Raw genomic sequence first — 25800 nt, 5'->3', positions numbered from 1 at the left:
ATAAGGTTGATTATCTTTCAGATCATACTATATTTTTCATATATTCAACCTTAAAGCAGAATGGATTTTGAAGTTAAGCGACACAATTAATCATTATTCAATTTAATCGATTACAAATGACTTCAAAAGTAAGCTATTCATATTTGGAATAATTAATACCTACTCGATACGTGAAACGAAAAGGAAACAATTTGTTTTGTTTTTATAATTTATTGAAATATGGTAACAAAATTGTTTAATAAAATGTATGTATGTAAACAAATAATTTAAGTTACTTTTCAAGTATCAAGTAGGTTTTAATTATTTCACATATGAATAGATTAGTTTTGAAGTCACGATTAAAATGATTTATGAATAATGATAAATTATTAAACAAAACTCTTGAATCATCTATATGCAGCGTGACGTCAAATTTATGTCATCGGCATGAAAGTTACGGGCCCTGGTAATAAATATTCTATAGCCGAAATGCATAGCTGGATTTTAATAATCATATGTCCATCCTGATTAAATAGTTTATTTACATTAATTACATATAATTGTTGTTTTTTTCTTCTATTATTGTGAAATAATCTGACTTGTATATTTTAATCAATAAACTTTGTTCATACAACGTGTTTCCGGTATGACTCAAAACCTCAGACACCCCAACAGATTTTTATTTTTTTAAACTCATCTAGAGTATTCATCTTTTAATCTGATCGTTACTTTTTTTTAAATTGAATTTTTAATTTTCTGTACAGCTCTACTTGACTTTTAGCTCTACACTCAATAAAATAATTGCTAACTACCATCATAAACCATAAGACTATTTATTTGTGTACGTTACTGCAACGACATAAGGTTTACCAATAGACAGCTAAGATGTCACTGTAAAACACTTTAAAGCTTTGTCACAGTAAACTTCAAATTGGACAGGTAATCGCAGTAAGCAAATAAACTCAATATTCAAAATGACAAGGTTGTAATTAGGTACGAGTTCAATTTGTTATGACTTATGATAAACATTAAGATTAAACTGACAAACAACGTCAAACTAGTAGCGGAAAAAATAATCGTCCAAGTAACCGGCCAGTATTAATACCCCTAAATACTGATAAAATTAAGGTAAACAACCTCTAGCAATGCGATATACACAATGTTGTATTACGAGTACAATAGAATGGGCACGTAAAAAATAACTAATAATACTAATTTAAATAAAAATATTACCCCCATCAAGATATAGCTCAATCGATTCTACTCTCGATTCTGAACAAACTGTTTTCAGGTTTTTAGTGTTAAGTGAAACACGGTGTATAAATAGCTGATGTATAAAACGATTAATTAGTTTTATTTTCATACCAAGTAATTTTTCTCTATGAATACGTTTAAAGATTTAATACTGCAGAGCGATTTTTGGCTGATATTTTATTCATACCCCGGGGTTTATTTGTATCCGAAATACCAACATTTGGCAGTTACTGTTGTAAAATTAAAAAAAAAACACATTATTATTTGTTGGTCACTTACATTATTAACCGGACCGAACATATGATGAAAATTAAAACGCAAAACTTGTTTATATGTTTATTGAAATAATAAATTATCAACACCATTATATTTAAAACAACATAAACCGTTAAATATATTACGTGACTAGGCAAGTTGGCACAGTGACGAAGCACTGTTGTTAATAAATCAAATCTATTATATTTGTTCGAGAGAACATTATCGTTTCTATTACAATGCATATTACGGCATCAACTTGTTAAAATACTGAATTATAATTTAAATAATACGTTGACTGGCAGCTATAACATAATTATACTAAGGGTCAAGGAGGAAACAGTGGCTCGGTAGAATAGCAGGTACAGTGGCTCAAGCCACCATCTATCCCCACCATGTCAACCGTGCCACAATCTTTGCTTGTTGACTGTACCTAAAAACAGTTGAAAAGACAGAAGAATGGTACATTTTGGATAATACGTTTTGTCAATTTCGATGGCAGGTCAACAGTGTATAAACTTAAACCTACAAAATATCAATTTCTAATTGTCACGTTACATGGCGAGAAAAACATTATTTTCTCTGCTTGAATCCCACTGAAATACATTTACACACATTATTTTCGTAATTTAGTAGATTTCAGTCACAGTCACATTTTTAGTAATTCATTATCAATACATTTTAATGGCTGAATCTTACGGGTTACGGGAGTTCATTTAATACTATAACGTTTTGGAATGACATTTTGTAAAGACCAAATAATAGCGTAAATGGAATAAACTGGCTGACAACTGCAGATTTTAACAGACTTTGGCGAACACTAATATAATAGTAGTTTTTGCCAGCTTTGATTAGTCGCCCTGTAAGTTAAATACACAACTTGTACTATTAATACTTAAATCACAAATAATTCATAATACCTACATTTTTTATAAACATAATACGGCAACTCAATTTTATAACAGGTTTAAAGCTAGTACTTAAAAAATATCACCAATATTTACGTTACAAGCCTTAATTTTCGAGCAAGTCATTCTCAATTTACACAACAACAGAAAAATACCTCTATACTCTACTGTTTATTTATAAAAATGCGAACTAGATCATACAAAGAGAAAAACAAAAATTGTTTCTAGTTCCAAAAATTAAGGACAATGTATCCTAATTTCTGAATATCACCTATGTCCACATAATCTAATATAGGCACAATTCGCCCCATAAATTGTACTTAATTTTTATACCGCTACACTGCATTAGATAGCGCGCTTATGGCACCATAATGTTTATGGCTTCAATATTAATCATGTCTTTGACAGACAAGCTTAGGTGAAACACGCTTTTGTTTCAATTTTGAAATCAGTCGCTTGCTCGGGTATCGAGAGGCTAACACTTGTGCCCCTCTGTAAAACAAATATCTACATATACCGCGGGACTGATTGTATGGCAAAATGTAACACGTATCATAGTACAATACAAGTACAGAAGGCTCACTGTCAATGGATCTGTCAACGGACCGCACGCGATCAGCCGACGTTGAGTTCTATTGAGTGGCGGCAAAGTCGTCAAACTGTATGAAGTGCGCCGGCACCGCAACCGGATGTACGTAAGAAGCGCGGAGTGGGCCCCCTCTGAACAGCACGCTTATGGCAACCAATAATCTTTTAAAAGTAATCTACAGTCTAGAAGCGAGTTTCTGATCCAAGATGACAGGGTTAGTGGCGGTGAAGTCCACTTGGAACTCGGGTATCACGGAGCCGATGAGGCGGCGGCAGTCTGACAGTGTCGCTGGAGAGACGGTGTACGTTTGTTCCGTGGCGCTACAAGGAAAATATTAATGATTTAATTCCAGATCTAATATACATGAAATATACAGGGTGAAATAAAAAGGACCGTTCAAACTTTGCACAGTGAATTTTGAGACAACAACTTTTATTATGGGACCAAAGCTAACGCTAAAATAGCGAAAAAAAAATGGCTGTTCCATAGAAATGAGCCGCATCATCATAGTCGAAATGTATGAAAAAGACATTTTTTTCGCGATTTCAGCATTGGTCCCATAATAAAAGATGTTCATTATGATCTCAAAAGTCGCTATGCAAAGTTTGAATGCTCTTTTTAATTTCACCGTGTATTATTTGAAGTGTGCAAAAAGAACTACATCAGGTGAGGACTTGAAAATTTTAACTCTTGCAAATTTCCTTTGATAATAAAACTATAATATCCCACTTACCTCTTGTCGTTGTCTAGCGCCCCGGCCAGTAATAGAAGCAGTAGGGATGTCGCCGCTTCGCTTCGGTTTCAGCTTGTATTATAACTTGAGCGCTTGCTTGTGTACGTCGCTTGTTTGATGAAGGGACAGCTAAGAGGAGATGTCTTATAGAGCCTAGTGTTACAATTACAACTGACCTCTTGTCCTTGTCTAGCGCCCCGGTCAGTAATAGACCGTTGCAGCAGTTGGCGCCGGCGTCGAGGCTGAGGCAGTAAGGATGCCGTCGCTGAGACTCGGCCGTTGCTTGGATGAGCTTTAACGCTTGCTTGTGCGTGCAGCTTGTTTGCTGAAATATTAAACGTGGGTTGAAAACATATGGGTGCCTTAGAATGGAGAATCAATCCGATACAAATTGTATTTTGATAAGTCATTGTAAGATTCCTTATACCCTGTAGGAATTTTAGCCCGTACAATCGTATCTATTTCTGATTAGAAGGGCCAATCCGCGGCAAAAGTAACACGAGTCACGATTTTATGGCATGTTCTACTTATTCACGATGCAAGTTCAAGTGGTAATCTATCTCTAAATAAGTGTTACTTTCCCGATATATGCATAGATCCTGTCATTTGCAGCGGTAGTTCAAATAAACACGCAATGAAGTCGTAACCAACGTTACTTTTACGTGGATTCACCCAGAATACGAAAATATCAATGTTTTTTACACATCGGTATTCTAAGTCAAACAAGCTCAAAATGTAATTTAAGTGAACTTTTGGGCATTTCCAGTGTAATTTTAACTAATAATAATTTTACCTGTGTCATAACATCGGCACAGATGAGCAGTGTCGAGAGGGCAGGCCAGATGGCCCACTTGAGCAAGTACGACAGCTTCTCGTCCGAGCCCGGTGTGAACGTGAGCCCGTCTGCCGTCGCGAGTACTCCACTCTGCAGGCAGTACTCTAGCGCTTGAGAGAATGTCTGAAATTGAAGGAAATGACGCACGATTAACATATAGACCGTCAACCAAATCTTGTCACTAGAAAACGGCGGCAAATTTGAAAAATCGCGGGCTAGCAACACTAGTTTTGAAAATCAGTGGATATTCGCGTGTCATTTGTATCTTATCTGTGGAAACCTTCACCCTACGAAAAAGAGAAATAACTAGCATATATCCGTCCCTTTTTAATACATTATCTAATTCGTAAGGAAGTAAAGGATGAGTATATATGCTTTTTTTATTAGGGAGGCATTCCAATGCTGCAGGCCCAACGAGCCCCTTGAAAAAAAATATCTGTGGCTGTTCGACGTACATTGCTGGTTTTTGTTCGTTTTATAGGGATACCATACTTTAGTTCGATGTACATTGCTACTGCCAACATTTGGTTGACAGGCTATAGTTTATGTGGTAACCAATAAGATTAAACCCCATATTAATATTCTCTAATATATAAATGGGAAAGTGTGTGTGTCTTTGTTTGTCCGTCTTTCACGGCAAAACGGAGCGACGAATTGACGTGATTTTTAAGTGGAAATAGTTGAAGGGATGGAGAGTGAAATTCATCATCATCATATCAGTCCTTCATCGCCCACTGCTCAGCATAAGCCTCTCTTCTAGTACGCCGGAGAGTGACATTAAGCTACTTTTTGTCTCTTTCTAACCCTCCATTTCCCTAAAATGGAAGGTGGAAATTTATACGGAGCATTCCGCAATTTCTAGAGGGTCAAGTTTAACATTTCCTAAAGGCTCCAGTACACAATGGCCTGTGATGAAATGCCAATTGTAGGCCACGATCACTTGGTGTTCAAAATGTCTCAAAAACCACTAGTAAATTATAAATCATCATTCACAAAAGTCAGATACTGATATTTTGGGCAAAAAACCAACAAAAAAGCACTATCCCGGTCCTACAAACTAAACGGTCGATTGTGTGAACACTAACATCCGTCGATAATAAAAAACACAACCTATTGTTGACTTTAAACACAATTGGCCTGAAAATTGTGTACTGGAGCCTAACATCCGTCGACACAACCTCAAATTTGAAAATAGGACTCAACTTACCGCCTCTTCAGTCTTTTCGAGATGGAAGAATTCGTGCCTAAGCATCGTCCTGATTTCGTTATAGTCTGCCACCAATTGTTCTGAAAATAAGAAGACAAGTATAATTAACTTGAGTTTCCTTTGGAGGGTAAATGTTAACCCCCACTACCCCCAGCCATAATAGTCCTTCTTAATTAAAAATAATATTTACATGAAATAATTCAAAGTACCTCTACTGGTTGGTTCCCTAGCGACTATGACACACAGTACAGCCGGCGGCACGAGGTAGTGTAGGACTGGGTTCACGTATAGTTGTAGCTGGATTATGGGCACGGCGTTCACCATCGTCTCTGCTTTAATAATGTGACCTGAAAGAAAATATTAAAAGATAAATTATGCTTCAAGTGTATGGAAATCCGAGCCGAAACAAAAGGACTTGTAAGTCTCAAAGTAATCTGTTGCGGACTGGATTCATTGCTATGTTTTTTGGAATATGTGAATGTACAAATGGAAGGATTATCATAAAACTATCGCTAGGTAACTGACCTTTCAGTAGGGGACAAGTTTCACGATACAAAAAATTACTCGACTATTGAATACATCTTGAAATTCTCATAGAAATAACACTTTCAATTTGTAGAGGTTGATAATATATTGATTTAAACTAACACGATCTACACTCATATTATTAAATTAAAACGGTTAAATATAAATGTAAGTTTTCCGCGATTAAATCCCGTTTTCATTTAATAATATGAGGTTAATAATGATAAATTGAAATAGATTTCACACGCGAAAGAAAAAACGACAAGGCCCACTGGTGGCCTGGCCGTGGCCACTGGTTCCCGGCTCGGCCACTAGTGGGCCTTGTCGTTTTTTCATTCGTGTATCATATCTATTTCAATTTATAATTTATATATAGTAGTGTGACTACTTGAAAGAAGAACAAATCAAAAAATATTCAATAAAATAATTTGATTTGTTAAGTTGTAGGTTAATAATGTTCATAATTATTTCAAATCGATAGCATAAATAGTTCTTTAAATATTTTGTAATGTGACCGACAGACAGACGGACGGACTCTCACCATAAGATATTTTTAATATCGCAACTTTGACTTTTCAAAAATAAAACAATTTAATCTGAAATCAAACCCACCTTTCATCTTCTTCTGCACATCCGCCGACACCTCCATGATCTCACTGGACACCAGCCGGAGCCGGTCGTGCTGGTCCACCCGCATCATGCTCCGATGCACCACCAGCACCCGCTCCACGCTCCTCTTCACATCATTCTCAAACACCGACGCCCCTAGCCGCCTTAACACTCCTACCATCCACTCCACTTCTTTTAACACTTCTGAGATACTCAAAACTTCACTTTTCATTAGACCTTGCATGAGAACTAAAGCTAGCAAATTCGAAATTGTCACTACGGTATTCTTCTGCTGTAATGTTATAACGTAGTTCGCAAGATCTTGTACGTTTTCGAACTGCGATGGTGTGAGTTGCTGAAGGTCTACGGGTTTGAGGCGCTCGGAGCTTTCGGTGGGCGCGTTGAGGTACTCGCGCACGGAGAGGGGGGCGCCGAGGTTGATGTACATGTTGCCGAAGTGGTCGTTTAGGCGGTGGAGGACCTTCAGCAGACCCTGGAAGAGGAGGATTGGAATATTAGAAGAATTCTTGATAACCCATTCAATTTCGATTCAGAGCTTATCAATTTATAAGCCATTTAGATTTCTATTAACCGGGATATGGATCGTGATTACCTTATATTTTTTTTAAATTGAACAAACGTAGTGACACTGTGAGTGTAGTGTGTTTGGACTAGTTTGGTCATTGGTGTGAAATGTGACCAGTGGTAACGCTGAAAGCGAACGCAGCCGTCGCGCGCGAAGGAGGATAGATCGCGCGCTGTCTACGCAACTTTGACATCCACCCGCCTTCGTTAGTTTTCCGTGATCATGATGCATGCAACTGCGTCAAAATATCGGGAGCTCGACACAAATCAAAAAGGTAATCGCGTTCCATATCCCGGTCAATATAAGTATAATGAAAATAACAGTGAATCATCCAAAACTCTTATTATAAGCCATTATCAGAACCCAGCCGCGAATGGCATCACCTGAACCAGATTAGTCTACAAATTTCAGTTAGTCAGAATTTTGCAAAAAGATTTCAGTAAAAAATGTTCACAAAATAAATGCGTCGAAAGAAATTCGATGCAAAAGACCGACGTATTGTAGAAATGTTGAACATGTTAAAATAAATGTTTATTCAGAAGCAAATCTAGAACTAAATCACAACTTTTGCTAAACCAGAGTCGTCATCATCCCCCTTGCGTTATCCCGGCATTTGCCACGGCCCATGGCAGTCTGGGGTCCGCTTTGACAACTAATCCTAAGATTGGGTTAGGCACTAGTTTATTTACGAAAGCGACCGCCATCTGATCTTCCAACCCGAAGGGTAACTAGGCCTTATTGGAATTAGTCCGGTTTCCTCACGATGTTCTCCTTCACCGAAAAGCGACTGGCAAATATCAGATGACATTTCGCACATAAGTTCCGAAAAACTCATTGGTACGAGCCGGGGTTTGAACCCGCGACCTCCGGATCGAAAGTCGCACGCTCTTACCGCTAGGCCACCAGCTCTTTCGCTAAACCAGATTATGGTTTGTTCCGTTTGTTGGCAGACCAAGGTATACATTAGGTATTTAGCTAAATATACCTCTATACCCTCTATATCTACGTATAGCAGTCAGTTTCGTTTTCAGTCAACCCCTTATTTGCCAAGAGTGGCACTGAAACTTGAGTAGTTTCATGTGCTCTGCCTACCCCTTCATGGGACACAGGCGTGATTGTATGTATGTATGTATGTATAGCTGTTATGTTAATATTTGTCATTAAATCGATTTCGATGCAATCGATACCATGGCGTGATAATTTATGAATGTACATACATACAAACAATCACGCCTGTGTCCCATGAAGGGGTGGGCAGAGCACATGAAACTACTCAGGTTTCAGTGCTTTATGAATGTAAAACAAACAAAAGCACGTTTCTAACATTCGTAATATTCGTATTCCTATTGGCTTCGTGCGAAGTACGTGGAGGGGGTAAGCAAAGCGATCGTAGTGCTTGCGGTGGTCAAAATCGACACTGATTGTGGTTGTCATCAATCAAAACTCATAAAATATAATACAATGTGTAATGTTTGATATGGGGCATCAATGTTGTTTCGTTGTTAATTGTACAAATAATGGCATAAATAGTCGTTGCACGTTCTATGCGTTTCTCAGAGCACACAGGAAATTGGACCAAAGAACTAAATGGATAGCTACGGTGAAAAGAAAACGTAAGTGACATGTCAAAACAAAAAAACATTATAATAAATTATATTTAAGCTTTGTTTACCTAATATTTATTCTATTTTTCCTACCGTAAAAGATTATGCTTAAAGATTCAGGCCTAGCCTGGGAATAGGCCCGTGTCGGATATTTCTGCGGCCGCGGACATTACTAGGTACTTACGTTTAGATTTGTTTTATATAGCATTAACGGGACGGAGGTTTAGCGAATACCTTGCGAATACCATATCATTAGCTCGAAGAACTTGTACCATTACTCCTATGTTCTTCAAGATTCCTTATATGCCCTGCCAGCTCCAATTTATTGACTCTTTCTGTAGTCTGGGGTTGGAAGTTTATACCGTGAGTAATGCTTTGGAAACTGATTTTTGGTATTATATCCATGTCTTTATAATCTATCTACCAATATTACACTTGAAAAAGTAGCTCTTGTTATTCGATTTATTTAAAATTAACGAAAAATCGTTAAAATATAATGTTTGTTTACATGTCATTTTTTGACATTTTCCACTTCAGGTTCACATGGTAGTGGGCGTAATTGTCGTGCACGTAGCCAATATCGCCGCTCCGCTAAGTTGTTTATATGTACTCGTATTATACCAATAATCGAATGACTAGGTATGTCACATGTATTTTTTACTGGAGTTATTTTTAGATCTCAATGGTAAAATTATTGTAAATAAACAAAGATTAACTTTGCACCTTTTACTTTACTCAGAGAACAAAGCACATACGTAGAATACGAATTTCTATCGATTTAGTGCTGTCAACGTTCAAGAAGTCAAAGTATCAGCTATTCAATAACGTGAATAATATCAGCCAATAACCTTACGTAAAATATATTTGATATTTAATACAAATTAATATCCATTTAAATACCTAAGTGTTTGCGTCAGTTAAACGCACTTCAAATAATGAGGATTTGTGGATATTGAAATGAAAAGGCTAGTCACGTGGCAGCCACGAGCAATAAAAAAGACCGCAAAAATATCTTATTTGTAGACCCTCAAGAGCGTGCCAGATGTTTAATTGTTTATGGGTGAATCAACTTTTCTTGCCTGTTATTGCCATGGTTACGGACTTACGGTCCCCTGAGTCACGCTAGTTTTATGCTACTAAAATTATGCAAGCATGCATGGACTACATGTCCATGTTTATTGGTGGCAAATTAAAGAAAAAAACTTGTAAACAAGAAAAATGCATGTTGCATAGTTTAAGTAGCATAATTTTGCATAAAACCAGCGTGACTCAGGGGACCGTAACCACGGCAATAACAGGCAAGAAAAAGTTGATTCACCCTTATACAGCCTTCTTTTTGTGAAATGTTATTTCTGGTGACGGTACAGGCACGTGGATGACGAAAGTGGCATGGATTTCGATAGTAATAAGTGTAATAATGCTATTTAATAAACAATAGACAGGATTTGAGGATTTTATACAGAGAAGAAATGGAACATTTTCTATCAGAATTGCATAGGGATTGGTGACTTAGCTGAAAGTTTGAACCCCCTGACTACACGGTCATGAAAATGAAAATGAATTTATTGGTTACAATATAAACGTGTTATACAAGATATGGTTGGAATCTCCAAGTAAAAAATTATACTTGTAGAAGGAGATCCCGCTCTTCCTACCAAAGTTACTTACATAGTAACCGAAAATCTACTTGTAGAATTTATTTTCATTTTCATTTTCATAACCGTGTAGAGGTTATATATGTATACATACGTCCCTGAACATGTCTAGTGCGTTTTGTTTTTATATTGATTCTGAATTCGAAACTAGAACACGAAATCGCAATTCTACGGGGGAACAACACTGCGATGCGAGTGTGTTGGGTACCTTTGCGCCGGGAATGACTCGTGGGGGGGCTATTCGAGGACTAATAGGGAGATATGGTTTAGTTTTAGATATTATGTTTCTTAGGTTTTAAGTATTCATTGTATTTTGCATTTATTAGTGATTTTGTATTTTGTGATGTGCATTGATTTTGACACGAAATTAGGAGCCTATTAATAGACATATCATACCTTAGCCGCGGCTCACTAGCACTATACCTGCACTGTATAGATCTTAGAGTGTAAATAGTATTTGAGAGTGAAGCATGTTTACAGTACGCGTGCGTATACTTATCGCATGTGCGCGAAAACGGAGGTCAACACGCTAGTTATTGTTTACTATGTTACATCAGTGTGTTAACAAGGTAATAAGTAAACTGATAATATCTTAATGGTACTTTTCAATCAGTTAGTGTCGGTATTTCCTGTCAATAGTACCTACTTATAACAATCCTAATATGTATAATACAAGTAGATAATTTTGTTTGGCTTTTTATTATTTATTTTTGAGTGAGTTTTGTAATTTAAGAGTTCAGAATTTATCCTCGCTACCTCTACGCGCGCATTAATATTTACTTTAAACATTATTTCTCACATAATGCACCCGATAATAAATTGACAACAAAAATTATAGTTAAATAGGCTAGTTTCCTACTAGTCAAATCAGCTTCTTTTTAAGAACTGTCAAAACGATTTGCTAATATGGAATTACTATGAAATATTGAGGAGTGACATCACGGTCAATTCATTTAGGTACTTTATATCTTTCTCTTTGACTTATTAAATAGAAATTATGTTTAAACATAACTACTGTCTATATTTTTCTTTTAACTATGTGGTGCTTTATTTCGTGCACTGCATATTGTACATACTAAAACAAAATGTCCTTTCAAATGTTTTAACTGATACACAAGCGCAAATATTTGTTAAAATTATCAAACTTTCATAATTCTCGTTTGTTAGAGTCAGTAAAGTCGTTATCAAACAAATCAACTACCTATAAAATCTAATAACATAGCTAATTTTTGATAATGTTTATCATAACATTTTGCATAACGTAATATCTGATAAAATTAGGCCATTGTTCGCACCTAAATCATACCTAATCAGTAACTTATCACGTTTCTAATCTATTTTATAATATTTAGACAAATCGTTATGAAACTAGAAATTAGTTTCTAACGTAATTTTTCAATGTATCGGGACAGTGGCGGAGTGCAATTTTATTCCAGAACTTTAGAACGTAACAACGACCAGCTCTTTGTAACAGCGTTTTCACATCATCCGATCCAATATCAGATGTAGGAATGCTGTCAGGGAGACGTCAAAGATGGCGCCTTGAATATATGGGATATCGGTCCTACACCCGATGTCGGGTCGGATAGTGTGAAAACGCTCTAATACAGCCTATAATCACACTCACCCCGGTGGACTCCTTCGGTTTGGGCACGCCGAGGTGCTCGTAAGCGAAGAGCCCGTGCTCCATAAGACGGTCGTAGCTGATGTTCACGGGGATTATGGTGATGTCGCTCACTTCGCGGGCGAACCACGGCACCAGGCTCATTGAGAGCATACCTGGTCAAATAATTATAATATGAATAATTTAAAAAAGTTGTTAGTTCATAAGAAAATGGGAGAGGATCGGGCTGCTATGACGTATCTGGGAAGACAAACTGGCGGCCGCCCGGCGGGTCGGCCCAGATACCGCTGAGACAGTGTGGTGGCGGATCTGCGCCAGCTACAAGCCGATAATTGGTAAGAAGCTGCGCAGGATCGGGATAAGTGGCGAGCTCTCGTTTTGGAGGCCAAGATCCTCTTTGGATCGTAGAGCTGTGCTAAAAGTTGTAATTTATTGTTACTGATGGGCTTATTTCGCCCTATAAATAAAGATTGACAATGGCATTGATGTGTCCATTGCTCTGTCGAGTCTAACTCTGACTTATGAGACATCTATTGCTTTAAGTAACTATCTAAATACGTTAATAGATTTAGGAGGCAGACTTTTGTCACTCCTTGTCTTCGTTCTTTCGAGGAAGATCTTAATAGGCGAGCAGTTTTTCGTCACTAGGGTTCGTACATATTGCTTGAGCATAGCAACATAATTATAGCGGTCCTTAAACTTACGTACAGTTACGTCAGCCTTAAAGTCTAGAACTCCATCGTAGGCCACGTCTTTGCCTTTGGCTAGTCTGTGGTCAAGAGTAAGCCCATTTATAATAAAAAAAAAATAAAAAAAAACTAGATAAATAAATACCTATTACCTACACACTTACCATACTTTGGTGGTAGACTTTTGTTACTTCTACTTCTCGTTCCTTCGAGGAAGAACTCAATAGGTGAGCAGTGTTTTGCCACCAGCGTCCGCACGTATTGCTTGAGCGTGGCGGCGTATAGCGGAGCTCCGGCCAGTGTACGTCGAATGTAGAATGCGCACGTCTCGCGCATGCGCCGACCCACCACCGCCATGGAGTAGAAATCTGTTCGCCAAATTATTACAATTTAAATAAATATTGCTTCGACCAACAGGGATTAGATCAGTGCACCTAAATGGGTGTGAACAATTGATTCATTTAAAATTGCTCAAGCGAGTTCTTAAGTCTGCAAGTTTGACATGGTCACCCAAAGTCGTTACGTCACATGTACCTGTATTGTACCGATTCTACGGTCCAATGGCATACAATTTCAACGAAATCGTTAAGGCGTTAAAAGAGTTCTTGTAACACGTTATAACACAGTATTAAAGAGTACTATCGTACAGTATGGCCACTCCCGCTCCCCGCTGAAAGTTCCGCCCACCCCCACAGTTACCGCCTGTCAAAAACGCGATCAGTCGACCTATCATATTTCACTCATAATACAAGCATAGTACGCATTCACCTACACGAGCTTAGACTGTGCGCTAGGAACGCGCCTCTTTCATATTTTTGATTGCCAGTGTCCGAGGTGTGGTTATAAGAATATATGAATCATGGCAGTTTCAATTCGATTACAAATTGTGGACAAATTAAATTGGCCCTTTAGTCAGGACACCTAATCAAAGATTCGTTGACAACTAATGTGATTGCAAACAATAATTTACTAGTTGTTAAGTAACTGTTTACTACTTGTTAACTAAACAATTAGAGGATATCTGTAGGTACCTATTTGGCTAACATATTTATGTGAGTCGTACGTATTGGCAATGTCATTGTTCTTAATTTGTTATGTTAACTTTTCATAATCAAGGTAAACTGGTGGTAGGCGAATTTTTAATGTATAACATTTACCAGTTTGCCTTTGCTTATAATACCAGCTGTATTTTACAATTATATTCATACATCTTTAGCTTTAAACAAATGGTATTTAAATTAAATTGTTTGCGTCAAACGAATAGCTAATATACCTACGTCTTATTTAGCCTTAACTTAACCTTTATTTAGATACCTTATTTATATTTGGATAGATATGTGAGTGTGCACGGGAAATCGTCCCACTTTGTCGATTGCTATAAAGCCGCTTCGTCAGTTTATTCATATAAAGATACAAGTAAATCTCGCCTTAATGGTAACCGACAAAGTGGGGCGTTTTACTAAACACACTCACATATCATCACTACTTTTAAAAAATCTCGTATCTCATGCTGTTCCTCAAAGTTAAAACGCAGTAAATCTATATGCATTCCATACATACTACAATCTCCTTTTCATTGACAGACGAAGATACAAGTTTTTTTTAAAGTAGTGACGATATAGCTAGGAACATACTACGCGGACGTCCGTCGTAAATCGACCGCGACCGCGACCGATCAGTGTGCACGGAACAAAACATCCAGCGAGCCAGATTTCGATCGGATGTCCATGCGCTCAAGGCCACGTCCACGTCCGTCGACCGATAGTTTGCACGGTTATGTGTATTTCCATTGTCCAGATTCCCGTCCGCGGTCGATTTACGACGGACGTCCGCGTAGTGTGTTCCTAGCTTTAATCATTCAAGCCGGTTTTCATTCGGTGCAGGTATAAAACAGACTTTAAGTGATCGGTTTAAGATCTGTTTATTATAACTTTAAGAAAAACAGGTGCGAAAATCGAATCTTTTTAGCTACTTCTATCACTTCATTCACTTCCATATATAAGTGAAAGAGAGGCGAATACACGAACGGACGAAGTGGTTTCCAGCTAAAATAAGAATATGATGGGTTCGACAATATATCGGCCGTGAGATACTATCCGTCCTTTTCTCACTATATTAATTAGAGTGTGTAAGAGCTTAAGGTCTTAGGGCCAGTTGCATCAACCACATTTGACAGACACATCATCGTCACGCTGCATACGTCTATGGAACTTCCCATACAATAAAATTTAACGAACGCTTTAACGGTGACAGACGGTTTGATGCAACCGGCCCTTAGTCTGCCCTGCTGGGCGTTAAGTTGTGTAAAATAGTTAAAAGTGAAACTTGATGCGTGCTGGACAAATCGACTGTTTAGGTACAAGGCTACGTTAAGAGTAGGTAAACATTTACTTTTCTCTGATATGTCGCCATTCCCATCGTATATTGTACTTTTCGTACTACTCTGTAAGTCTCTCTCTGACTCTGTAAGTCTGTATGTCTAATTGTCTAACTGTTAGATACCTCTGAGACCAGGCACTTCTTTGTATGTTTCGGTACTTATTTATTGTATGCTATGCGACCTCTAATAGACACTTTAGTGATTCGCACAAAGCAGCTATGGGATCATTTCGGTTTTGGAAATCGGTTAAATGCATACATACTCAATTATTGTCCCGGATTTGTAAGTTCACATTTTAGACACATTTGTTTTGAAGTATGTTGCGATGTGGCTAAATCTAACGATTAATTTCGAATTGGTTGAATCGATTAGGCCCTATGTACAAGGAGGCGCGTAAACAAATATACGATTTCTGTCAACTTACTGAAATGTCATTTGAATCGAAATGACAGACTCTGCCACAGCACTAGTTTAAAAACAAAAATGAATGATTAAATGATATGTAAATCCTGCGTAATAAATTAATATCGTAAAATACTCACTAACGAAGATCCGCAAAAATGTAACATGTGTTAGATTATGTTTAAAGTAAGCGAAATATTGTTTTTAAGTAGGTACTTGATTTTTTTTTAATATTATTACAGGATTTTATTTAAAATTTCATTATGTTGCGCGAGTTTACGTTTTGTGGACGCTGTCAAAAAGAGGTTCTTACAGCTCTGGGACAATACGTAAAGCATGTATTAAAAATGTAGGTAAATACTTATCCCCTTATTCATAAACGTTCACTAAAGTTATCGAGCCGACAATAGTTATTTGTTTCACAAGGGGGCAAAGTTGTTGTTTAACCGCACGGGCCAATATTGATAACCGAGCAAGCGAAAGATTCCAATATTGAACCGCGAGCGTAGCGAGTGGTTCAAAAAGTGGAATCTTGAGCGTTGCGAGGGTATCAAGGCACGAAGGTTAAACAAACTTTTCCGCCGAGTGAAACACAACATTTTTCACCACACCAACACTGAAAATATGAACTGTAAAACATCAAACTAAATCAAATCCATCAATTTATGATTCAAAATCATCATTTATACGAGAATTTTCGCTATGCCCTACCTCCTTAGTAGGAGGTAGGGCATAGCGAATGATATTCCGCTTTGTGTGGTAGGGCACAGCACAGCGGATATCGTCTCGCTCGAATCTAGAGCAGAGCCCAACTGGGGAAGTACCTCCGCCTTACAGAAGACCGCAGCCAAATAGCACTAGACCCTACTCATAGTGTTGTGTTCCTGCCGGTGAGTAAGGCTGCCAGAGCTCAACGAGGGTGCGGTGTGCTGATGGACTTACGGAACTAACTTGTTCCGTCTATTGTCCTTTGAGTCGTCGGCAACCCGAACCCTCCTTGGAACTTGTACACTCCTTTTTGCTGTGTACTTAACACAGCAAAAGGGAGTGTACAAGTTTCTAATGGGGTGGCAACGCGCATGTGACACTGTTTGAGTTGCAGGCGTCCATAGGTTACGGTGACCGCTTTACATCAGGCGGACCGTATACTTGTTTGCCACCGACGTAGTATATAAAAAAAAAATTCCAACACCCAGCTTTAGACATCAAGTTAAAATTTGTATGAAACTTTGCACTCTTGTGGATAAAATGCAAGTTTTCGAATAGCAAAGAAAGCCTTTATCAGTTGGTGTGGTGAAAAGTTCGTTTGTCGTTTTCTATGACACCAATACGTCGATAAAGGTACAAACAAACTATCGGCTTGATAAATTTAGTGAGCGTTTATGAATAGGGTGGTTACAAGTGATTTATGCCAAATTGAAATGTACCTAGGTGCATACTTACATTATATACCTTACCTACGACTACTAGTTAGTCACTAATTGTTAGTTATTATAACAATCCATCCATACTAATATTATAAAATGGGAAAGTGTGTGTCTGTTTGTTTGTCCGTCTTTCACGGCAAAACGGAAGGACGTATTGACGTGATTTTTTAAGTGGAGATAGTTGAAGGGATGGAGAGTGACATATGCTACTTTTTTGTCTCTTACTAACCCCCCACTTCCCTAGAATGGGGGGAGGGAGGGGGGGCGAAAGTTTATATGGAGCATTCCGCAGTTTTCAAATATAACGCGAGCGAAGCCGCGCGGCAAAAGCTAGCTATCTAATAACAGTAATAACGTAGTACAAAGTTACAAACGTCATTGAGAAGCTATTCGTCGAGTCGAGAGAATAAAGTTCAAAATCAAATGATTACAATAATGCAACTGTTTGCTTGAAGGTTGGATTGTTGTCAGAAACGATATTCGTATTGTATAAAAATACAAATAATTGATTCGTGGGTAATCTATAATTAAGATTACACTCAACAATTCTCAGAATTAATATACAATTTGTAATCTGTAATAAGACGGTATTTATATTATACATAGTAACTATAATATAACTAGCGGCTGTGCCACGGCTATGTGCGCATTATAAAAAAGGTGATAGGAAATTGTAAAAAATTGATATATCATATGCCATAGCAAACCTTTTTGTAAAACTATATGAGAGGCCCAATCCCACCATACATTGTTTTGTTATATTTATCTCACTTTAACCGACTTGATTAACAAACATCGTTATCTGGGTAGAGGGACATAAGGTCCCGGCCCTTATTGTCGATGGCGCTTACGGCGTTATGAGCGATGTTCGACATGTTCGTGTACAAATACGACGCCGCGGGACGTAAGCGCCATCGACAATTAGGTCCCTTTACTCAGATCACGTCACATATTCCAATCAGTTTAAAAGAAAACCTTAACAAATTTATTTGCAGCACCTGTGTCTGCAGATACTACCTAACATAACTTAAAACTTTTTTTTTTAACATAGACAAAATATAACTTTATTTATTAATAACACTTAAATAAAAATTCCATACAATAAATATCATAAACTATGCAATTAAAAAGAAAACTAAAAATCTAAGTCTAATGAGGGTCCCTGAGGCATAACTAAAATTAAATGAAATATAGGTTATTCAAAGACTTTACCCATTCCTGCAGCAACAGCCGGGAGCTCTATATCGTAGTGGTAGCAGAGGTACTGCATCACACAGAAGTCTGCGTAGCTGCGGTGAGTCGGCAGAAAGAGGACTGGGTTTGATCCCATCACCGCTTTGAGCTGAAATTAATATCACTGTTTCTTACTGCTGCCAACAAAAAAAACAATGTAAATATTCATTGCGAACCGTGGTATGTACAATTGGTGTTACAATATGTATATAAAGGTTCACATGGACCCCAGTGGGGTATGGCAAAGTCCCTATAACTAGGGTTTACAATATAGAACTTAACTACGCATGTGAGTTTAATATTAGTAACTGCGTTATGATGCCTTGTGCCATACTTTGGTCCATTAATCACAATTTACTGTGAATAAGTAACAAACACTAAAAATATAATTGGTGTCCTAGGTTTAATCTAATGAAAGAAAAAATACTAATAAATTAAATATTATTTGTCCATCCAATATATACTTATTTATTTATTTATATGAGCCTAGAGTGTCCCACTGCTGGGAATATATACTAATAAATTATTTTAATAACACAAAAACACTGTGTACTAACAACAACACTCTTAACTAACCATTGGTAGACTTTATGCCCTTGTAATAAGGATTACATATTTACAGCTAACAGTGTTGCCGATGGTACTACAAAACTTCCCAAGTGTCTTGTATAGATTACCTTTAACACTGAAGGTTCATTGACATAGATCCCAATCTTCATCATGAAAGCGATCTTGAGGAAGACAATCCCCATCCATCGGATCACGTGCAGCTTCCTTTCCAGGCCCATCTCTTCTAGGTATTGTTCTACTTCTTCTTTTAACTTCGCTTTCGGAATGCCCATTCGGAGGCTCTCCTGCACATGGAAAAAATTAAGATTCCTAAAATAAGTGCCAGCAGGTAAAGAATATAAAAGATGGGATATAATAGAGATATAATGTGCAACTCTTCTTCGTTTCTGTAAATAAAGGTAGTTATTTTTTTTTTTGAACTCTTGTAAGATTTTAACTTTTTCATTAGCAGCAACAGAAACATCAATCGAGGCCACAAAAAATAATCTTGTAAAAGTCGAAAATCTATCCGGAAAACCCCCACTGCCCAATGCCAAATTTAACATAAAAAACAAGTTTACGTTTTGTTACAAAAATAAGTCTTAATATAAATACTGACCGCTTCAATTACGGTTTCCAAGAAGATCGAATTAGCGGCGGCATCCTTCAGATCCTGCGGGCTGAGGTACCGGTCCCTCACCAGCGTCCTCTGAGGGTACCACGCTCGCGACATGAACCTGAATATCCCACTCTCGGTCCTCCGCGGCTCCAAAATATCTTTGAAATTCACGTTGTCACTCATTTTCCTATTTTTCACTTTTCAATAATGCCCAATAACATTAAGTAATCGTTCCCAAAGTTCAAATTAGAAATCTTCTCACGTTGAACGCATGTCACATCAGTTTTTAAAATGTTCATTTCATAACTAACAATTATTTTATTTTATTATAAGCGGTTCGCAAGCGGAGCACATTGAACAAACGCCTGACGCGAAGCACGACTTATTGACAACTGGTTGACACTGACAGATGAAATCATACTGACAGCATTTTTTTTTACAAAGCACTGGCATCGAGTCTTTTAGTCAAACGCTCTACATACATTACATCCAAAGAGCATTGAATCACTACGTTTGGTGAAATCTCTATTAGGATGTCAGGTGTAAACTTACATTTTCTAAATTAGCCGCGTGTTTCTATGACTAAACGTTATAGATCAAGAGCCCAGGCCCGCCAGACCTTCCTCAAATTCTCAAGCATGAAACTTTGGGACAATGTAGAGTTCACATCGGCGTTTAATGTGTGCATATTTTCTAGTTCGGCCCATCGGCCAATTTTTTGCTATCAAGTGATGAAGGTGAAAAAAAAAAGTGCTTACTTTCCTTAAATTCTCAAGGCTGATTTTTATATATGTGTTAGAGCACGTTGTTAGAAATTGGTTATCATCAATGCCAGACCGTTTCCGCCGGCCATAACTTTTACCAGACGCGACAAAGTTGGCAAAAAACGACTCTAACTTACCTCATTTTCTCAAGCCTGATTTTGATATATGATACGCAGGGACCTATAACTAGACCGTTTGTAAGCAGCCAGACCAATCGGATGGACCCAACCATCCGCCAGACCGACTTAAAGTTTCGATATGAGCATTAGTAGAATTGAAATATTCCGGGTCTATAAAAGCTAAAAACTTGAATTTTCTACATTAAGCTACGTGTATATTGTATACTTGACGTAATAAGCTGACGTAATGATAGCTGGCAACCCCGGGCTAGCAAACACAAAGAGTTCGGAGCTCGACGAATTTTTAATTAATTTTAATGTGTAAAATCGTATAAAAATCAGTGTTTTGGAATCTGATAGTTTTGACAACCTAAGGACTTCAATATATATAGATAATACATCTTCTGGATACGGATTGAAAACAGAATTAGATCCTGGTAAGATTCAACAGCTGACCGTTTTACTTTGAAGTTTGTAAACAAAGCTTACGTATGTGTCAAAACGACCTCTGATTGGACGACACACTTGACAGACGTGCACGACTACCAACCTAAAAAGCAAAACTAATGTTGCCAGAACAAAAAAAAAGTGTTCGTTCAGAAATTTTAATCGATTTTTAGAATCGATTATTTACTCGATTCTGTAACTTGATAAGCTGCCGATTGAAACAAAAAAAAAAAAAACAATGGTACAAAAATGTGTAAAGTGCGACAAAAATATTACCAGTCGGCGAGCACTCGTATGCAACCAGTGCAAACGCCACTACCATTTTGAATGCTCTAAAGCTCCTACAAAACATTTTATTTCAATGACCCCGGAAAATAAAAAAGACTTCCGGTGTCCATTGTGCCTCGAAGAAACAAAAACAAAGTCGATTAGCACCCATTCTAAAACTGAAGCCGATGAAATTACCAAACAAGCTAAGACAGCAAAACTGGCATCAGGTACGTCATGTGAAAAAATCGTAGTGGACGTTCATATTGAAAACTCTTTCGAGTACTTGTCCAATGACAACAATTATAACACAGACCCCTCTCAATCATCATCAAGACCGAATCCAAATAACAGTTGTTGCTCTGATACCGGACTAAGACAGGGCTCCATTACATTAATTACACAGGAACCAGAAAACGCCATAGGCTCGGAGTCTCCTATCACTAAAATCGATCCCTCCTCATCCGTGACGCAACAGTCTTCAGGAGTGCAAAGCACTTCCCTCAGGCACAATGACAGCTCCCACTCGATGGCTGATATAGAACCGGAAACCGCCATCTCGGAAACCTCCATCGCTCTAAGTGATTCATCGTCCCCGGCACAACAGCACAAAGTCATACAAAGCACCCCTTTAACACAGAATAATAACTTTCACTCGACGGCAGAGCCTGAAAATACGCTTCAAGACGATGTATCTACGACACAGAGTAACCCATCTTTCAAACCAAAATCTGCCATATCTTTAGAGCACCACAACGATGTTGCTAACACTACAATGCAATGCAAATGCTCAGATCTACCCAGTACACCATCAAATAACCTATCACTCAGAAATTATTCGTTAAATAACATAAATATATCAGGTACAACAGAAGATTCACCAAGCAAAACATTAAATAGTTTACCACCTGATTTATCGTCATACGACATTTCGACGCAAAATGCCGAACTTGAAGAAAAAATTAGCCGGCTGGAAACGGAACTTCGTATCGCCCACGACGAAATAGAGAAGTTAAGTTTGGCAATCATAGACTTAAAAAAACAAATAATATATTTTGAAAATAAAATAAAAATTTACAAGTCCATAGGAATCGACGATATAACTATTAATAATAGTATTAATAACTCGACACCTAAAACAAATATACGAACCACGAAACGAAAGAAGAAGCGTAAATCCACTGTACATGCTAATGTTGGACGACCAGAAAAACTTGTCGGCAAGCAGAGGACCTCATCGACATTACCGAAATCAAGCCTTAAAGCCCCACCAGAAAATGGTACTACACCTTATTTAGATCCCTGTACCCTGACAACAAAAGAACCTACTACCAATAATTTTAGCAGAAAAAACACAATATTTATATTAGGAGATGAGCAGGTATCCGGTTTATCAAAAGCCATCCTAATGTCTCGCGCAAGAAAGCTGAACGACCAATATATTCCAACAGCTATAATCAAGAGAAATGCTGCATCTCATCACGTCCTTGATTACTGCAATCACTTACAAAAATCAGCATCTAGTAACGACGTTGTGATATTATGTGCAGGGAGCAACGACGCGAACCCCTTCGCTGTGTTAACAAACATTAGTGTAGCTTTACATAAACTATCAGCAACTAAATTAAAAGTACTAATTCTTCCAGTGAGACGGAACCCATACTTAGATACTAGAAAATTAAATACTAATCTTCGTAAATTAGTCAGCAATTATGCAAATTGTAAATTCATTCAATGTGAGTTCAATACTAAATCCAAACCTGCTTACTTGAATAAATTATGCATAAATATTAATTCATACCTTGATCAACTTTATACAAAGAGAGAGTCACAGGTACCTAACGAAATGCACATTCCCTTCAATAGTAGTGTAACTATCCACAGCATTGATGATAATAATTCTGTGGAGCAAAACTCCAGTCTTGCAGACCTATCAGTGGAGTTAGAGGATAACTTTTTTCGTCCCCAATAAACGTCTTTCAGTCCTACATCAAAACATTGCAGGTATTTTACATAAGCAGGATGCACTTGAAATAGCCATTAACCAACTAGAGGATGAAGATCACCCTGTTGATATAATTTGTCTATCGGAAACTTTTATTAAATTAGGAGAGGAGACAAACCTATCTTTGAGAAACTATAAACTAATAAGTTCGTACAGTAGATCCAAAACTAGGAGAGGTGGTGTTTGTATTCTTGCCAAGTCAAATACTTTTGAGTGTAACCCGTTCCACTGGATAGATGAATACTGTATAGAGAATATTTTTGAATGCTGTGGTGTAGACATCCCTGAGCAGAACTTGTCAATAATATGTATATACAGAATACCGCGCGCAGACATAGAGGTTTTCTTTCAGAGGCTACACGAAATACTTACTTTCATAACCAAAAAAAAGCCTAAAAGGCGAATTGTAATATGCGGTGATTTTAATATAGATCGCTTGAAGCCTCAACTAGAAATAACTAAGGAGTTTGAGCGTATTTTGGAAATGTATAATTTTAATTTGCAAGTTACTGAACCAACGAGGATAACTAGTCTCTCAAAAACATGCATAGACAATATTGGTATAAACTTTAGAACTACAGAAAAAGCAGTAGTACATCATTTAAACCTGTCCGATCATTCGGCTCAAATGATTAATATTCCTTTGAAATCAAGATATTGCCCCACATTTTGGTACATTGAAAGACACGACTTTTCGGCCTCTAACCGCAAGAAATATCAGGAAGCGTTGGCTAGCTTATCATTTAACGATGTGTTTTCATGTAACAATGCAAACGAAGCATTTAATACACTACATGATTATTTGCAACTTTTCTTTAAATTATGTTTTCCTGTCACAAGAGTAAGAATACAAGCAAATAGAAAGGCAAGTTGGATTACAAGAGGTATAAAAATATCTTCTCGAGCTAAAAGACAAATTTTCTTTCAATATACTCGTGAAAGAGATATAAACACTAAAATGTATCTAAAGCAGAAACATAAAACATATTCAAATTTATTTAAAAAATGTTTAAAAGAAGCTCAAAAAATCACTAATATTAAAGCAATAAATAATGCAGATAACGTAGTCACAGCTACATGGAATATTATAAACGAAAACACTGGCAAATCATTTCCAAAACAAACGATTGATCGAATCAACATAAATGGAAATGTTATTACAAAGGGTGAGGATATCGCCAATACTTTTAATAACTTCTTTACACAATCTAGGGATCCTACTAACGACAACTCTACTCGTGACACGGAGTTAATGAAAACATTAGGTAGTTCTAACTGTTCCTCGATATACTTAAACCCGACTGACTATGTTGAAATAATTAAAATCATAAAATCCCTTAGAAACACTAAATCGGCCGGATATGATGACCTTTCCACGCTATTAATCAAAAATAATATTAATACACTTGCAGGACCTTTGAGTCATGTTGTAAATTTATCAATGATTGAGGGCGTTTTCCCAGATCGGCTAAAGCATAGTGTTATTAAACCTTTACTTAAAAAAGGGGATAAGGAAATTTGTGATAATTATAGACCTATTGCCATTATACCAATACTGTCTAAAGTATACGAAAAGGTTCTATACAGACGATTGCTTCACTTCCTTGACAGACATGAAATTTTGAATAATAATCAATTTGGATTTAGACGACAAAAATCTACTACTTTGGCTATATATGAGTTAATTAAGGATCTTACTATATCTAGAGATAATAGGACACCAATAACAACGATCTTCATGGATATGTCCAAGGCTTTCGATTGCGTCTCGCATAGTATACTATTAAATAAACTCTACCACTACGGCATACGAGGGAACTGCAATGACTGGCTACGGACGTACTTGACAGATAGGACACAAAGAACTGAAATTACGTCATACTGTCCGAAGACCAAATCCCTATCTAAAACATTGTCCAGCCAGTCAAATGTTAACATGGGAGTACCGCAGGGGAGCATACTTGGGCCGTTATTATTCCTAGTTTACATTAATGACCTCCCCAATGTCACACATAACAAGGTCCTTCTCTTTGCTGACGACTGCTCCGTCATTATTCCTGGTAACGACCCCGTAACTTACCAATTAGAGGCAAATGTAGTGTTTAATAATATTAACACCTGGTTGTTGAGAAACAAACTGAAAGCCAACATAAGTAAAACCAAATACATGGAATTCTACGCTCCCCAGAGTAACGCTAAAAACCTAATAATCAAACATAATCAGGAAGCCATTGAAAGCGTCGAAACTATAAAATTTCTCGGGGTAATGCTGGATTGCCATTGTGACTGGCGAGCGCATATTGAATATCTGGTCGATAAGCTGAACAGATTTGTGTTTGCTCTGCGTAGAATATCACAGGTGGTGTCCCAAGAATCTGCCCTCCTGGCGTTCCATGGTCACATTATGTCCAACCTTCGTTACGGGCTGATTTTGTGGGGTAATTCAACATATGCCCAAGAAGCGTTCCTCCTACAAAAAAAATGCGTTAGAGCAATCTGCGGTGCCAAAACAATGGATTCATGTAGACCGTTGTTC

The 25800-nt window shown here is 37.5% G+C and overlaps 1 protein-coding gene across 2 annotated transcripts; it reads right to left on the bottom strand.

Moving 5' to 3' along the window:
• Nucleotides 1-1556: 1556 nt before the first annotated feature.
• Nucleotides 1557-20078, bottom strand: LOC125232876 (dihydroxyacetone phosphate acyltransferase). 2 transcript variants are annotated; one of them, XM_048138689.1, is made up of 11 exons: nt 19663-20076; nt 19172-19348; nt 18474-18603; nt 13217-13420; nt 12367-12518; nt 6898-7387; nt 5970-6107; nt 5761-5840; nt 4512-4676; nt 3895-4043; nt 1557-3305 (listed from the first exon to the last, which is right to left on the bottom strand). In XM_048138689.1, exons 1-11 carry the CDS (start codon nt 19843-19845, stop codon nt 3161-3163), a joined length of 2013 nt encoding a protein of 670 aa, XP_047994646.1. In that variant the 5' UTR covers nt 19846-20076; the 3' UTR covers nt 1557-3160. The 2 variants fall into 2 exon arrangements, with proteins under 2 accessions (XP_047994646.1, XP_047994647.1); XM_048138690.1 differs by lacking the exon at nt 1557-3305 and adding an exon at nt 3775-3821 and having other exon boundaries at nt 4030-4043; nt 19663-20078.
• Nucleotides 20079-25800: the final 5722 nt, after the last annotated feature.

The sequence above is a fragment of the Leguminivora glycinivorella genome, chromosome 13, assembly GCF_023078275.1.
Source record: "Leguminivora glycinivorella isolate SPB_JAAS2020 chromosome 13, LegGlyc_1.1, whole genome shotgun sequence".
NCBI classification, from domain to species: domain Eukaryota; kingdom Metazoa; phylum Arthropoda; class Insecta; order Lepidoptera; family Tortricidae; genus Leguminivora; species Leguminivora glycinivorella.
This window is presented reverse-complemented; position numbering and strand designations above follow the sequence as displayed.

Coding starts and splice junctions, on each gene's coding strand:
- LOC125232876 (XM_048138689.1), bottom strand. CDS start 19,845: ATGAGTGACAACGTGAATTTCAAAGATATTTTGGAGCCGCGGAGGACC. Junction 13,421..18,473: donor GGCTGTTGCTGCAGGAATGG/GTAAAGTCTTTG, acceptor TTTGGCGAACAG/ATTTCTACTCCATGGCGGTG. Junction 7,388..12,366: donor AACCGAAGGAGTCCACCGGG/GTGAGTGTGATT, acceptor CTCCTCTTCCAG/GGTCTGCTGAAGGTCCTCCA.